Source organism: Panthera pardus, unplaced genomic scaffold, assembly GCF_024362965.1.
Source record: "Panthera pardus isolate Hobbes unplaced genomic scaffold, ASM2436296v1 HiC_scaffold_27, whole genome shotgun sequence".
Lineage (NCBI taxonomy): Eukaryota > Metazoa > Chordata > Mammalia > Carnivora > Felidae > Panthera > Panthera pardus.
Window position 1 is genome coordinate 38,037,274 of NW_026526843.1, and position 17,875 is coordinate 38,055,148.

The 17,875-nt window shown below is 39.5% G+C and overlaps 1 protein-coding gene across 4 annotated transcripts in view; it reads left to right on the forward strand.

Annotated features, from left to right (window-relative positions):
• ACSL4 (acyl-CoA synthetase long chain family member 4) overlaps positions 1–16,374 on the forward strand; it is an 87,663-nt gene extending 71,289 nt beyond the window's left edge. For all 4 annotated transcript variants that reach the window (XM_053891267.1, XM_053891268.1, XM_019426837.2 and 1 more), the window contains one exon: positions 13,455–16,374. In XM_053891267.1, the coding sequence (XP_053747242.1) occupies positions 13,455–13,612 (158 nt within the window). In that variant the 3' untranslated portion in view covers positions 13,613–16,374. The remainder of the gene's footprint in view (positions 1–13,454) is intronic.
• Positions 16,375–17,875: the final 1,501 nt, after the last annotated feature.

Sequence of the window (17,875 nt, forward strand, 5' to 3'; positions counted from 1 at the left end):
GGGGAAGAGCAGGATCAGGGAGAAGAACTGTCCTCTGTGCAAGCTGAGGGCCAACCCTCTTTCTTCAGCGTATCCCTCATCTCTGTCTTCAGAGGCATGGGCTCAGGGGGTCCATTTGCCTCTCGTCAGTGTCCTCTGTTGGCCGTTAGCTTTTAGCTCTCTCGGCTCCCCGTCAGTTACTGCTAGTTTGCTTGCTTTAGGTCTTCCAAAATTTTGTTGAACTCTCATCCAGTGTCTTCTTTCTCTCCTTTCAGGTGTTTCCTTGTGGTTAATAACTTTTTCACTTTAAAAATTATTTTAAACTGTTTACATGATTTTCCAAGGGGAACGTAGAGAAACTGTGAACTCCTCATGCTTAATTGGAGGCTGTTAACCTAATTTTTTTTTTTGAGAGAGAGAGAGAGGACCCAAGTGAGCAAGGGGCAGAGAGAGAGAGAGAGAGAGAGAGAGAGAATTGGGACTCACCCGAAGCAGGGTTCGAGGTCACCCAAAGCGGGGCTCAAACTCACGAACCATGAGATCATAACCTGAGCTGAAACCAAGAGTCAGATGCTTAACCGACCGAGCCACCCAGGTGCCCCAATAAATTTTCTTTTTTTTTTTAAATTAACCCAGTTTTTAACCTTATTGCTTCCCCTCCTAAAAAGTGAAAATATCATTTTCTGATTAGGTTATATATATTCATTGTAAAATGCTGGACAGTACAGAAAATTATAAAAGAGGAAGTAAAAATCACGTGATTACAGTAGTTATTTTGGGTGGTGACCTTACATTCTGGTAAACATACCCAACCCATCAGCATCATTGACCTGTTTCTAAGTCAGTAGATACAGAATTGCATTTCATTTTAACAGCTAAATAGTATTCCAGTATCTGGGTATCCACTTAAGTCTTTGTTGGACTTTTTAAGTGAGTTCCTCTGTCCTGCACTGTAAACAAATATAACACATATCTTACATACTCAAATTATTTTTTTAATTATTTTTTTTACTATGAATCCCTAGAAATGGAATTTCAGAGTCAAAGAAAATGTTTATTTTTAAAAGGCTTTTTCCTCTCTGTTGTCACATAACTCCCTCTTCTCCCAGAAAAACTGTAGACTAGTTTATACCTTTATCAGAGGTACACAAGCACTCCTATTTCCCTAACTAGGCTACATATAATTTATTTTTTTTTAATTAACTACTTAGGTTCCATTTTGGCTTAAAAATATGGTTTGTAATAGTAGCTACTGGGTGGAAGTTGAAAAACTATTTTTCCCCAAGAAGAACATGCTTGTAGTTAACTGTGGACACTATAAAGTTTTACATAACAGATGCCTGTTAACATAATCAGATTGAAAGGTAGGTTGCTTTATGACCATAAAGACAGGGGCTTAATGTTTTTTTTTCTCAAAGATGGCTTTGTCAGTTATAGTGTTATTGACATATCACACTTTTTATGTTGTTATCACCAGGCTACCAGAATTTTTTTCATGTAGTATTTCAAAAAGTATTTCAGCAAATAGGCTGTTATTCTTAGTCACCCGCTGAATGTACTAATGGGTAAAATGCGACTTGAATAATTTGTCATTGTGTATTTCACTGTGTAAAAGCAATAATGGGGAAAGTCAACCTGGATCACAATCAGGTGAAAAATGGAATAAGGTTCTAGGATCTGCAGGACCCCCATAACTTTCCTAGATTGAGGCATGAAATTGAACAATCAGTGATTTGGAAAATATACAGTAATCATGAGCTTAAATGTATAAGTCCTAGTTTTTCTGTGCCACGAAATATTTATCTTGCCAACCTTTTGCTTCCAGTTATAATTTCAGAGACTTAAGGCAAAAAAGTATAAAATAGTCTTGACTGTGTTCAGCTAAAACTGCCTGAAAGCACACAACTTTTATAGCGGGCCTCTTCATGTTTTAAATAGAAGTGTGAGGTCTGCAACCAAACCCAAGTTTGTGTGCCCTGTCACGCAGCCAAGCCAATCACTGAGATATCGAGTATGCAGCAAGGAAAGGGTTTGTTCAAGAGGCAGCCAAAATGGGAGACAGAAGGGCAAGCCTCAAATCCACCTTCCTGAAGGGGGACAGGACAAGGTTTTTTGGTGGTTGTTGTTTTGTTGTTGTTGTTGTTGTTGTTGCTTTCGTTTTTGTTTAAATTATCATAGTGCCAGGGAATACATACATGTTGATCAAAAGGGTGGGGAAACTTATGAGTTTTAAGGAGGAAAGATGGAGCTTGCACATTTGGCAAACATACACGTAATATACATCCCATGTTCACTTTGGGGTATAGACTTACCATTAAAAGACAAAATTTGGTCCCTGCCTTCGGGAGGTCCTCTTAAGACAAGGTGAGGGGCTAGGTGCATGTTCGGTGAGCCAGTATAAACTGGATTGGGTGCCGAGCTCATTATCTCGGGGAAGGAATGCTTGTTCACAGGCTGGAGCCATATCTGTGACCTTCAGCTTATGCCTCTGCAGAGACATCTAGCAGGTTTGCTAGTGGGGTCTGGCAAGAAACCATAGCTGATTAGGGAGAAACACATCTCTGAAAAACAAGCTTCAAATTTCCTTTTAGTTTCAACCTCATTAACCTTATGGGCATGGTTTCGCTTTCTCTTGTGTCTTGAAGGAGTTGGGACAGTGGCCACTCTGGCTGCTTCCTGCAGCAAAAGGGCACAGTTTCTGGATTTGAGGAATGAAGCAACTTTGTACCCCTTTGGGAATATTCCCTGGTACTTGACTTAACATGTACATTTGGCATGACCAAAATATCAGTTCCTTTTTTGATTGTTTTGAAACAACATTGGAAAGCATATTTGATTATTACGTTATCTAATTAATGTAAAGTGTAGATAACCCAAATCTTAGTATTCCCTGTGACACTGACCCAATCCTTTGAGGAATCTGGGAAAAGAGTCCACTAACCAAATCAATTTCTCTAGACCCCTCTGGGGAAATTTACTGTAGCCAAGTGGCTTACTCTCTGCTTTTATCTGAATGAGTTTGTTCTTAATCTGAAGCATTATATAAACACTGCAAGTTGTGTTAGCACTGGCACATATCCTACCCTGTTTTGCAAGCATAGTCCAAAGCAGCGTGCTTATCAAACACTACCTTGGCTAACACGTTTATTTTCTTTTTTGTTGGGCAACAACAACAACAGCAGTTTTGTTGGTGAGCATGCCTAAGGTGATAGAAAGATTCTTGATCATGAGCCCTGATTCCCCTCCAGGGTAAAAATGTTTTCCCAGACAGATGTCAAAATCTGTCCTCTTGGTAACCAGGCAGGTAACTCCCATCTGGTGTTCATTCCCTTTTTGTTTGATAAAAAGGTTTAAGAGGGTTGGTACAATAACTGGTTTCATTGAGATTGCGAATAGAGAAAGGGAAACCTAATTTTTAAATAAGTAGATTTCTCTTATTTTCCAACTGCCAAGGCATGGCTAACCCAGGGCTGGTTAGAAGTAATTGGAAGATACCCCCTTTGACCAAGATTTTTCTTAGAAAAACATCACACAGATCAACATGGTTCACTAGTAGCTGGGGTTCAACTGTTCTGGACCTTAGGTAAGAAGTTTGCTCCATATCGCATGAACCAGTCTTAGTCTTGAGAAAAGGTCAGCTCAGTTAGAACACTTGTCCCATTTCAGGAGGCAGTCATGCCAGCAGGATCTCAAACTTAGGGCTATATTGTGCAAGCAAGCAAGTAATTAATTTTAAGTGGAATTTCTATGGAAACAAAAGAAAACCCCTTATTAGTGGTTGTAGCAAATTACAAACCCAGTGCTGCCAGTGAGAAGGTTTCTAGATGTCAGTCTTGAAGCATCATTTTTTTAAAAGTTTTTATTTATTTCGACAGAGAGAGTGTGTGTATGTGGGGGGGGGGGTGGTGGTGAGGAGCAGAAAGATAGAGAGAGGGAGAGGGAAAGAGAATCCCAAGGAGGCTCCACGCTGTCACCACAGGTCCCTATGTAGGGTTCGAACTCATGAAACGTGAGATCATGGCCTGAGCAAAAATCAAGAGTTGGATGCTTAACAATTGAGCCACCCAGGCATCCCCAGGCTTGAAACATCTTTAGATGGAGTGAGGGCAGGCAGTGGCAGACTGACAGATTTTCCTAGTTTGTAGTTCAGATGTCTTTGGCGACCTTTCCGGGTGGCCTTGATACAGCAATAGGCAAGAAGATTTTCCAAACATGAGCTATTGTGGCAATTTCTCTGAAGTTTACTTTGAGCAGTCTAGCTTCAGTTCAGAGCACTTGAGGAAAAGGGAAGTTTTAGTTATTTGGTTTTTATTTTTTTTTTAAGAGAGAGAGAGAGAGAGAGAGAGAGAGAGAGAGAGAGAGAGAGAGAGAGAAAACTTGGGTGAGGGGCAGAGAGAGAGAGAGAGAAAGAAAGAGAACCTCAAGCACACTCCATGCTCTGTGCAGAGCCTGACACAGGGCTCAATCCCACGACCCTGGGATCATGACCTGAGCAGAAATCAAGAGTTGGATGCTCCACTGAGTCACCCAGGCGCCCCCAGTTTTAGTTTTAAATGATTTCAAGTCAAGGGAGTGGGAGAAAATTGGAACCCTTAGTTTGAAGAGTCATGGCTAGATATGCGAGGAAACCAGAAGAATTGACTATCCAGCCCAGTTTTATGGGGAGACAGCAAACACTCAAAAAAACAGGTAATTAGAACTAGCATGTAACATCCACAAAGCTGTGTTACTGAAACATAATTTTTCTAAATCACCCTCATTTCCATCAAAGATCTGCGACATTTAGACAAATTTATTTGTAAAATAAATCCAGTTTTAACTTGGCCTAATTATTTACATAAGTGCAGCAAGAATAGTGATTGGCCATGTATGTTCTTTTTGAATCTGCTTTGCTGGAACTTTTCATAAGGAAGTTTCAAATTGAACTTTTAATTTTATTTTTATTTTAGAGAGAGAGCACATGTACCCACATTCGAGTGGGGGAGGGGCAGAGGGAGAGAGAAAAGGAATCCCAAGCAGGTTCAGCGAGGATCCCAATGAGGGGCTTGATCCCACGATCAAGGTCATGATCTGAGCTGAAATCAAGGGATGCTCAACTGACCGGGCCACCTAGGTGCCCCAGAGCTGAACTTTGAAGAGCCTCTTGAGGCTAAGAAGCCAAGCCAAATAATTGCCCTCAGACTTGCCTGCAACACCTATAGATTTGGGTGAATTCCTCCCTTCTTGAGGTTTCCCCCTGGCCCCACCAAGATATCCTGAGGTTCCTGCACCTGCCAGGAAGTGACTTCTTTACTCACCTGGAATGGCTGCAGGGAACTCTGTGAGCAAGGTATCAGGGTGATATTTCCCAGGGGCGCTATTGGATCCATAAATTCAACCTTAGCTCTTTAATTGTTTTATTTTTTATGTTTATTTATTTTTGAGAAAGAAAGAGAAAGAGAGAGAAAGTAAGTGCGGGAGGGGCAGAGAGAAAGGGAGACACCAAATTGGAAAGAGGCTCCAGGCTCTGAGCTGTCACCACAGAGCCCAATGTGGGGCTCGTACTCACAAACCAGGAGATCATGACCTGAGCTGAGGTCAGATGCTTAACTGACTGAGCCACTCAGGTGCCCCTGAACCTTAGTTCTTTAAAGCTGTCTGGTCCTGTTCGGGTCCGTGCATGTTGCCCTCAAATATGACTTTCCAGTCAAAGCCTTGGTAATATAACCAGTGTTTCCAGTAGTGTCTTATTACAAGGAGAACAGATTCTTATTGAACTTCAGCAAACAATTGTAACTGCCATGAAAATAAGAATAATCACTGGGAGTTTTGAATTTTGGGGGGACCAAGTGGGGAGGAAAAGATAAATGTTTCGATTTTGCTTACAAAGGTATAATTCATCAAATTGCTATAGACCAGTTAGCTTAAGAGAAAAAAAAAAAGCTTTTTTTTTTAAATTTGGAAGAGCCAACATTAGAGAGCCAGCATGTTTCAAACAAGAGTCATAAAAAATATAATCCTCTTTGTCAGTTCTTTCAGCCCCATGTTGTTTTTGTTCTGTTTGAATCCAGTTTTTCTGGATTCTTAACCAGTGTTAGTTTTATGATCTTAAGGTTATCAGAAACCTGTAATTGTTGAAAGTCTTTTTTATGAATCTCTCTCATGATGAAACACATTTGCAGGATGCTTTTGTAAAAGCATCTAGGCAAAAGTATAACTGTCTGTAAATGATAAAAGATGTAAAAATTGGCCATGGTTAAAAATCTGATAAGAGTTTATTATAATGCAATTGACAGGCAAATTTGGTTACTTCTGCAAACACATAACATTTCAGTAATCAGAATTACAAGTGATGACATTATACCAGGACATATCAAGACCTTAGGAATTTTATATAATTTCTGGAACAGTCATAACATTTATCTACACAGTATAGCCTAAGAAAGTTTATCAGCACTGGGGCGCCTGGGTGGCTCAGTCGGTTAAGCGTCCGACTTCGGCTCAGGTCATGATCTCGCGGTCCGTGCGTTTGAGCCCCGCGTCGGGCTCTGTGCTGACAGCTCAGAGCCTGGAGCCTGTTTCAGATTCTGTGTCTCCCTCTTTCTCTGACCCTCCCCTGTTCATGCTCTCTCTCTCTCTCTCTCTCTGTCTCAAAAATAAATGTTAAAAAAATTTTTTTAAAAAAGCAAGTTTATCAGCACTTATTTGACAATGCTTCTTGTGTAATTGGACAAACCAAATAAATAAGCCTAATTGGTTGAAAAGATTTCATTTAGAATTTGAATTTGGAGAAGTTTGTCAAAAATATCAGAACGTTTTAAAATACATACCAAAATACGATTACAGATCGTTACAAAACTTAATAATTATCTGTTTAACCAAGATGACAATACGAGATTTTAAAGGTAAACACAGAAGGTTGCATAGGCATTAGCAAAACTTAGCTTTTTCAATATGGAGAAGATTCAGCTTTCTTAAGTATTTTCAATGGCCTGATAAAGACAAAACATACAAATTGTTTTTCCAGGCAGATGAAGAAAACCTTTGTTTGTAATTTTCTATCAAGAGCATACCAACAATCTAAGAAAACTTTGTTATCCTAACACAGAGAAAAAACAAATTCCAGTCTTATACTAGTGTACTATTAATATTAAAACTCATTTATTACAAGTTTAGTCCTGACCACACATAAAATTCTGTTTCAAAACTTTCCCTTTGTAAACCCTCCATAATTTTTTTTTTTTTTTTACATTAAGATTTTTTCCAGGGTGCCTAGGTGGCTCAGTCCGTTGAGTGTCCCACTCTTTTTTTTTTAATATAATTTATTGTCAAATTGGCTTACATACAACACCCAATGAACATCCAACCTTTGATTTCAGCTCAGGTCAGGGTCCCAGGGTCGTGGGATCAAGCCCTGCATCAGGCTCCATGCTGAGTATGGAGCCTGCTTGAGATTCTCTTTCTCTCTCTGTCCACAACCCCCTCTCTCTTAAAAAAAAAAAAAAAAAAAGATTTTTTTCCTCAGTTTTTTTTTTTAAATAACTAGTCTCATTATTTTAGGACAAAATCCTTTTCCCTCAACAAAAATGTATTCACATTCTTCATACCTTTTTTTTTTTTAACCAAAATTATATATCCCATTTCCTTTGGTTTTTTTTTTTTTTTTGGTTTATTTTTATTCTTTTAATTTTATTTTAATCCCAGTATAGTAAACATACACTGTTAATATTAGTTTCAGGGGTATGATACAGTGATTCAACACTTTTATACACCATTTTCTTTGCATACAGACTTGTTCCCCTTTTCCAGTAGCCTTAATTACATTTATTAGAATTCTTAACTATTATAAACTTCAATTTCTAGTGAAAACTAATAGTAACCGATTGTGAACTGACTCTTACACCAGAATTTTTTAGCTCAGCACATTTATGAGTTTATTTAATAATTTTTAGAAACCTATGACTTTTCATAGTATAATCTCTTAATAAAGCACAAAACATGTTTACTAAGAGACCCCAATTTATCTTGTTAGTTTTGTCTTATTTTATTTTAAGTTTATTTATTTTTGAGAGAGAGAGAGCACATATGACTGGGGGAAGGGCAGAGAGAGAGAGAGAGAGAGAGAGAGAGAGAGAGAGAGAATCCCAAGCAGGCTCTGCACAGTCAACGCAGAGCCTGATGCGGGGCTCAGTCTCACAAACCATGAGATCATGACCTGAGCTGAAGTCAAGAGTCAGATGCTTAACCAACTGAGCCCCCCAGGTGCCCCGAGACCCCACTTGATCTTTAGATTCTCTGTAATAAAGAAACCAAAAGTGCATAAACCTATGGTCGGTAAGGAATGTTTTATTATTTTCTCTTATTTGGAAATGATCTGGATATTTAATGAATTTAACTTTAAGGTTTCAGGTTACCAAAGATTGTGGAAGCTATTTAAAAGTTTACCTAGAAACCTTTTTATCTTAATTTACTTGCTCTCAACAGTTATATTTTGATCACCCATAAAAACTTTATAAGATATCACAGTCATTCTCCCAAGGCATATTTTAAAAAAATTGTAACAGATCCTATCAACTTATTTGACTTAAGTAAATGCAGGCAGAATAAAAGTTTTACATCTAATGCTGGCAACTTGAAAGACATTTCCATTTTAATTAAACAAACAACCTTAAGTTAGCTTTAATACTGACTGTTTTTGCAGATCATGTGAACTTGAAAACCATTTGGGTTGGTTTCTATCTTTCTGAGTTTTAAGAATGCCCAGTTCTTTTTAAAAAAAAAATTTAACAATTATTTTTTGAGAGAGAGTGTGAGTGGGGGAGGTGCAGAGAGAGAGGAGACACAGAATCCAAAGCAGGCTCCAGGTTCCAGGCTGAGCTGTCAGCACAGAGCCTGTCATGGGGCTCCAACCTATGGACTGTGAGATCATGACTTGAGCCAAAGTCAGAAGCTCAACTGACTGAGCCACCCAGGAGCCCCAAGAATGCCCAATTCTTAGCAAGCTCTTGCCTATAAACCAACTAAATAGAGCTCTTTTATGAATTAATCTTAACAGTACCACCCAGAGGTAGAGAATATATATTTACAACATCTATGGACACACCTACAAATACACAAGATACAAACAAAGTCTTATAGCCTTTGTTTTACTAATATTTGTGGAGAGGACATTAAAAGCCCAATTTCCAAGTCTGTCTCTGTGTGTTGAAATAAAATATTACATTTCTTCTGCATGGGCTTATTCTAATACAGCATCCTAAAAAACTGAACATAGGGTATTTCATCCCATTTCTTCCCTTTTACAGAACAAAGCTAATTGCAAGATAACATTATAATTTCTGGGTCTGTTAGTTCATTATTTTTCTCCAGAGTCTAATGAACATTGTGGCCAAGCAATGTTGCATGTTGCAAAAAGAAGATCATTTTTTTAATTAAAAAAAAATGTTTATTTATCTTTGAGAGAGAGCGCGCCAGCAGAGGAGAGGCCAAGACAGAGCAAGAGACACAGTCTGAAGCAGGCTTCAGGCTCTGAGCTGTTAGCACAGAGCCCAACACCGGGCTCCCAACTCAGGAACTGTGAGATTATGACTTGAGCCGAAGTTGGATGCTCAACCGACTGAGCCACCCACGTGCCTCCATTTTTTCCCCCTTTTCATGGGTTCATAATGAAACATTGTCAAGTTTGGGGAAATACAGCCCATAGGGTTGCATTTGGGAACTGAATAGGCATTTCCAATTTTCCAATTAGCATGTGGCCCATTTGATCGAAAGATACCAAACACTGCAGCAAGAAACACAATAAATAAAGCCCAGAAGAGTGTTGGGTCCTCGTCAAAAGTCGGGACTTCGCCAACTGAACGAAACAGCTTCCTACTTGCTAGTTCTTCTTAAAAGTCAGAGGTTTACTGACTCAACCACATGGCTTCCTACTCAAGCTAAGAGAGCCAAACCAAAACCCCCTATTTGAAGGCAACTGAATGGGAGGAAGAAATAAGCTCACGTGCCATCCCACGTGAAGTACTCATCAAGAGAGGTCTGTCCAAACCAAACCCCAAAACTATTGCTGCAAAAGTTAAGCAGCAAAGGTCCGGTGCCCAGTCCAGCTGGGGCCCCAGGAACTGTCCCTGCGACAAGGAGCCTAGGCAGCTGCTTGGACTCATCATCAGACTCCTGTTCCCGGCTGGGAGCCGACAAACCATGTGCAATGAGCTCCTGGCTGGCTCACCACATTTGTAACCAAACTTGAGTTCACGTGCCTGACATTCAGCAGAGCCAATCACTGAGACATTGTGCAGCAAGGAAAGGGTTTAAGAGGCAGCCAAACAAAGAGACAGAAGGGCAAGCCTCAAATCTGCCTTCCTGAAGGGGAACAGGACAAGGTTTTTTCTTTTCTTTTTTTTTCTTTTCTTTTCTTTTCTTTTCTTTTCTTTTCTTTTCTTTTCTTTTCTTTTCTTTTCTTTTCTTTTCTTTTCTTTATTAATAATCATAGAGGCTGGGGGGCACCTTGGGTGTCTCAGTCAGGTGAGCGTCCAGCTTCAGCCCAGGTCATAATATCACAGTTCACGAGTTCAATCCTCATGTCGGGCTCTGTGCTGACAGCTCAGAGCATGGAGCCTGTTTCAGATTCTGTGTCTCCCTCTCTGCCGCTCCCCCATTTGTGCTCACTCGCTCTCTCAAACAAAATTATTAAAAAATAATCATACGGGTTGGGATTACATGCACCTTGATGAAAAGGGCTGGGAAACTTATAACTGAATGAAGAAAGATGGAGCTTGCACATATAAGTAACATACATCCCATGTTCACTTTGCGGTGCAGACTTACCATTAGGAGGAGACAAAATATGGCCCCAGCCTTCAGGAGGTCCTCTTAGGACAGGGTGAGGGGCTAGGTGCATGCTCTGTGAGTCAGTATAAACTGGATCGGTGTCAAGCTCATTATCTCGGGGAAGGAATGCTTGTTCACAGGCTGGAGCCATATCCATGACCTTCAGTTTATACCTCTGCAGAGACATCTAGCGGGTTTGCTAGTGGGGTCTGGCAAGAAACCATAGCTGATTAGGGAGAAACACGTCTCTGAAAAACAAGCTTTAAATTGTTAGTTTCAACCTCATTAACCCCAGTGGGGCTTGCTTTCAGGTTACCTATCATAAGAATACAAACTGAAAAGTTTTGTAGTGATTTGACAACTACCAATGGCTAGGGAAACAAACAAAAAAACCCAACAATATTTGCTGCCACCTGCAGGCTGTATTTCATAATGTTGCAGGTAATTCATATAAAATGCCACGTGTAAAAATCCTGTTTGTTTTTTCTTCCCCCTGCTCTTTCTCACTTGTTGGCAGTGTATCCTGTTTATAAGAAACTGGGGTATTACCCATTGTTCTCTGAAGCTTGTGGTACTAGATAATATTTAGGAGTTCCCAAAATGAAATTTCCCAAAATGTACATTTCCCAGAATGTAGCCTTTTCCCCCTTTGAACAGGAATTTAGTTCATGAAGATTAAATAGAGTCACTTTTATAAATATACCTAAATTTGCTTGTGTGCAACTGAAATAATATGCCTACCTTGTCCTGATTTTATCAGTGTTTCCGGAATAGGACTTATGTAAATAAGGGAAGTACAGTAAAACTTTGGATTGCCAGTAATTTGTTCTGTGACCATTCCACAAGATGAGCAAACATTTCCAATAAGTTTTAACCTGATAAACAAGCGATGTCTTGCAATGCAAATAGTCCGTGACGCTGAACGTCACATGATCACAACTGGGCCAATGGATCTTGAAGTTTGCTTTGATATACAAGTGCTTTGGATTACAAACATGTTTCCGGAACAAATTATGCTCGCAAGCCAAGGTTTTACTGTATTATGAAATAAAAGGTTTGGGAGCCAAATCTATAGCTGAGGATGTAACTGTATCCTTAACATCCAGATGTGACCTTGGGAACAGATGGGCTTATTTCTGGCACCTCCCCCATATCTGAGCTGTAATGTATCAACAGAGCAGACCTGGTTAATTTGGGCAAGTTTCATGTTCCTGTTCAGGTATTACTTTTAGGGATTTGGTTCTGTGTAATGGGAAAGATTATTTTTCCACACTCCAGTTTATATTTTTCTCTGATTTTAATGAGAAATTCAGTAATTTAATCCAGCTTTTGAAAAACTCAGGACTGGTAGTAGGTCAAAAACATCCCTGAGTTTGATTTCTTTTTGTGCTTGTCACTGAAACCAAGTTGTTTCTAAAGTCACCTAGGCTGTCTAGCAGTAGTTTTTAAACATGCAGATGTGTGCTCCTTCAGAATTGCTGTTTTTTTTTTTTTTTTTGAGAGAGAGCATGAGCAAGGGGTAGAGGGGCAGAGAGAGAGGGAGAGAGAGAATCTTAAGCAGGCTCCACACCCAGCATGGAGCCTGACGGGGCTCAGTCTCACAACCCTTAGATCATGACCTGAGCCCAAACCAGGAGTTGGAGCCCTAACCAGTTAAGCCACCCAGGTGCCCCAAAATTGCTGTTTTAAATAATTGCATATAAAATAAACCTCATCTGGGAGCTCCCTCACTGTCAACAAGGACCCTGCTTGGGATTCTGTCTCTCCCTCTCTCTGCACCTCCTACACGCGTTCTGTCTCTCAAAATAAATAAAAAAATAAAGCTCATCTGTAGATTAGCATTGCTGTTAATGGGTCTTCAGGATTTTAGGAATGAGCTTGTACTAATAATAACTTGATGGAGTGTAATTGAATTTAAAATTACTGAGTACTCTATTGATTGATTCTGTGTCCTTATTTTCTGTGCTCTGACATCTCAGCATGTGCTGAGTTGTTTAACTCAGGTGCAGTATGTGCCACCTCAATTCTTGAGACCATTTAAGTGTGAAATTCACAATCCCCCTTTTGATTCTAATTTGAATGCATAGTAAAGCTCAAGAAGAACGGCTGGCTAGCGGTTTAGGTCCCTGCAGAATGAATAAATACATACGTATGTATTTCCTGAGGGCTCTTAATGTGGCCCCGTGGATGGCAGTGAACGAAACAAAAACTCTGCTTTCATGGAGCTTATGTTCTAGCAGGTGAGACAAATATACATGATGTGTGGGGTGGCGATAAGTATTTTGAAGAAAATCTCGTGCCAAGGGATGGACAAAGAGGGTACGGGGACATCTGTTCTGAAGGGTCAGGGAAGCCTTCCCTACGAGTAGCATTTGAGTAGACACGTGAATGAAGTAAGGAAATGAGCCATGCAGCTACCAAAAGGGAAGACCATCGCAGGCAGAAGAAACAACAAATAGGAAGGCTCTGAAGGCTTTTCCTACATATGGTAGGAATATGGTAGAATAAAATCTCTGTAGGCTAAAACTGTATTCAACTGAAACAATTCAGGTATAGTTTGAGAACTCTACGATGAAATTGGAAGGCACCGGAATCATTAATTAACTATTCCCTCCCATCTCCTCTTTCTTTCCCTCTCTCCCACCTTCCCCCTACCTTTCTCATTTCAGTGAATCTGGAGCGATTTGAAATTCCTATCAAGGTCCGCTTGAGTCCAGAGCCATGGACCCCTGAAACTGGTTTGGTCACTGATGCTTTCAAACTGAAGAGAAAGGAACTGAAGAACCATTACCTCAAAGACATTGAGCGAATGTATGGGGGCAAATAAAATGCTGCTCTGTCATTTACAGGTGTGTGGGAGGTTGTCTGGTGGTTTTTCAGTTCTAGAGTTTTAAGCCTTATTGAGCTGTCTGTTAGAATGTAAGGGGCGTATCATTCTAAAGACATGGTAAAAAAAAAAAAAAAAAAAGAAAGAAAGAAACCCAAAGTGATTAAAATAGTCATGGAGTCTACTTTAACTTAGTTTTTGCCTAGTTCTCATGAAGCTGAAATCGAAAAGTTGTTTCCCGTTAGCTGTGTCATTAATTTTAGAGCAAAAATTCTGCTTTTAAAAATTAGCCTACCATCTGCTTGCTCTCTTAAAGGAAAATATTGAATGTTGAACAAAATGAACTGGAGCTGGTGTAGAATGTAGTTTGAGGTAATTTGCATCTTCCAATGTCTACTGTCTTCCTAGTTCAGAAGAAGCTTAAATATTAAGTATGACAAAAGAAATATGTACTAACACTACTTCAAAGAAGAAGTGTTGCAGGGCTTTAAAATTCTCTTCCAACAATTTATCTTGAAGGCAAAATTCAATCATAATATAATCTACAGAATCAAACAGTACCTTGGAAACCATTTTAGGATTCATAATTGTTGGCGTAGGTTAGACATAGAATCATTGTAATGTTGTGAATAATTACAGTGCCTGAAGTCTGAATACAACAACATTAAATGCACCAAAAATTACTTAGTGATATATTTAAAGGGAAATTGGTTTTTTTTCTTTTTTTTTGGAAACTCAGAGGTCTGAAATCAGTAACTGTAATTATTGGAACGACTTAAGAGTAAAGTACATTTTGAAGAATGTCGAGAGTTGTCTTTCTAGGTTTGTTCAAAAGAAAGGACTGAGACCATGGGTAAAATGGTAAAAAGTGAAATCACATTTTAACAGGAAGTATTTTTATTTTCTGTGTTCAAAAAGGTGATGAAATCCATTAGAATTACCACCTGGGAAAGAATTTCAGTTCTGGATTTATCTTTGATAACAGGGATTGATTTGAAAGTGTACTCATATTAAATTAGCCTTGTAATTTAAGGTCTGCTTGCTGTTGCTGATTTGATTCATTTAGCTTTAATTTGAGCAAAGCGGGTGATGATGAATGACCTCCCCAGTATTTTGTTTGAATCTCTGAATGATTTGCTCGGAGGAGTTTGGGGAAGTTAAAGGGAAGGATACACTGTTACCCCTATTTTCCTGTCTGTGGGAAGAGTTGAGAAACTGGAAATGCTAGATCAGGGAAAAGGGAAGATACTCGATAAGGGACTGATAACTTGTGCAGTAACTTGGCAATGCGGGCTTCTTTTTGAATCTTTCATTAAGATCTGGGATTCTACATCTGACAGATTTTCACACTTGAACCATAGTTACTGTAAAAAGCAAAACTTCTTAATACTGTTATTCTTTGCACTTTTTTCTTAATCAATATATATATATATATATATACATACACACACATATATGTTGCTGACATTGCTTTGTACAGACATGGGCCACCACTGCAACAAAATACATTCTTTTTGCTCTAAGATATTTATAATGAAAATATTTAAATGTTCTGTATATGGTGGTGAAAAGGAAAAAATAGTCTGGTGTTGTTATAAGCAAGAATGAAGGTTTTTGTTGAGATTTCTGTTCAGTGTTCTGCAATGTCAAATTCAAGGCAAGCACTCTGAAGTTATGTGTATGTGAGTATTGTCATTCTTCCCGACTTGCCTTTGAAGAGTGAATAACCATCATCATCAAGTAGACTACTGGTCAGCTTCTGCTGTTCTGGCCCACTGTTGATCCTTTAAGGATGATTTCCTTAGATCTTTTATTCAATATGTGAATTCCCCCCCCCCGCCCCATTTGGAATGGTGATTTTAAATATGTGAATGCATGCATACCCCAGTGTCTTCACCCTGACCCATTCCCATCTCCAGAAAGCTAGAACACTGCCAACTAATCTGTTGTATAGGTCCTTTAGAAACATGGAATTAACACTTCAAGTTGGGTGCTGCTAATTCTTTGGGAAAATCCAAATATTGTTAAGGGACCAGGGAGATGCCACTACCCCCTGATTTTTCATCCCCCCCCCCAAAAAAAAATATATATATATATACATGTTTATGTAAACCGGTCTTTCCATGTTCATAGTGACTTTTCGAGTATTTGAGGCTAAAGATTTTAATCCTACATTTTTATACCTATTTAAATTGTTCACTGTTATTCTGACATGTCAGCCATCAAATGAAGTTGTACTTAAAGATTTTACTACAGTTCTGTATATTTCTAAATCGAACACTTGTGACTTTTGCTTTAATTACATGAAAATATCTTGCCTCCTTGATACTTGTATTGCTTCTTTCTTGTTTTTCTTCCTAGAGTGGAAGGATATAATTGTATGGCTTTTCAAAACCGAGATACAGGTGAATGATTCAAAGAGTCAGAAGTTAAGGAGAATAATGTTTCTTTGGGGCATAAAGACTGATTCATAATAATCCTTGCCTATGTTTTCCTGATAGCACATGACAAATGTCTCTGAGGTGACAAGAAGAAGACAGGTTAATGATTGTGTGGTATTTGGAACTTGGAGAGAAATATTTTAATTTTCAAATGTGGTTACAAATGATAATGTATTCATATTTTGTACTTTCTGTTAAAAATGCACGATCGCAGGATTGTTACTTTGATTTTTGTGTTTATTCCTAATGAAAAACTTGGTTTGTTCTTGTTTTTAAGTTTGCACTCGAATCTTAAGAAATAAAACCATCCATATCAAGCCAGTTTGTGCCTAATGATGTGCCAAGATAAAAATCTGCAGATAAAAATCCAGAATATTAGCCAGACTTTCTTCCTTCCTTCCTCCCTCCTTCCCTCCCCTCCCTTCTCTCTCTTGCTTCCCCCTCCCTCCCTCCCATTCTTCCTTCCTTTCTTCTTTAAAGTTTGTTTGTTTGTTTATTTATTTATTTATATAATCTCTACACCCAACATGGGGCTCAAACTCACAACCCCAAGATCAAGAGTCACAGGCACCTCTGACTGAGCCAGGCAGGCACCCCTGTTAGCCAGACTTTTAAACACATATTTAAGAAGTACTCAAATGTAGGAGCGCCTGGGTGGCTCAGTCCGTTGAGCAACCGACTTCGGCTCAGGTCATGATCTTGTGGTTCGAGGGTTCGAGCCCCTCATCTGGCCCTGTGCTGCCAGCTCAGAGCCTGGAGCCTGCTTTGGATTCTGTGTCTCCCTCTCTCTCTGCCCCTACCCCGCTCATGCCCTGTCTCTCTCTCTCTCTCTCTCTCTCTCTTTCACAAATAAACATTAAAAAAAAATAAAAAGTACTCAAATGTAGGTTTATGGAATTGCATTAAGCAGCTAACCTGGCCTGTGTAAATCCCATCCATTAGTTTGGAGCGCTGGAACCCAAAGCTGTTACATTGATACAGTTCATAGAGTAGACCTCCTTTGTAACACTGCTAATTGTGGAACAAAACACAGTCCTGTCAGTGTGGATTATTAGTAGGTGCTAATAAATGATAACTGTTATCTTTAGGCTACTTAAAATTTAGGAAGTCAGTTTATCTGAGTTATATGAGGGTGTATGTTATTACTATTATTTTTTAAACGTTTATTTAGAGAGCACGAGCGTGAGCAATGGGAAGGGCAGAGAGAAAGGGAGAGAGAGAATCCCAACCAGGCTCCACTGTCAACACAGAGCTCGACACGGGGCTCAATCTCACAACCCTAAGATCATGATTTGAGCCATAATCAAGAGTCAGACACTTAACTGACTGAACTACCCAGGCACCACAAGATTTTATTTTTAAGTAATCTCCACACCCAATGGGGGCTCGAACTCACAACCCCGAGGTCAAGAGCCACATACTCCATGGACTGAACCAACCAGGCACCTCTATGAGGGTGTCTGTCATATAGTGTTAGCGCCCTGGGACCAGACTGCCTCAGTCTGGTCACTAGCTGGGTGACTGAGCAGGTTAATCTACACCCCTCCCCTGCATTCTTCCATCTGAACAAATGGGATTGGTTGATAATAGGATCTACCTCACAGGGGGGTTGTGAGGGTTAAAACGCGTTAGTCCAGGTAAAATGTTTGAAACATAGTAAGCTTTTGTTAGCTATCATCATCATCATCATTATAGCCAATCTTTGTCAGTCAGGTTAACATATCAACATACTCCTGCCCGAAAGGATCGCCAGTCCCTGAAGACTGTGGAGAGTTCTGGATATAGAGGTGAGGGAGACCTGGCTCATTCTATCACTGGCTTT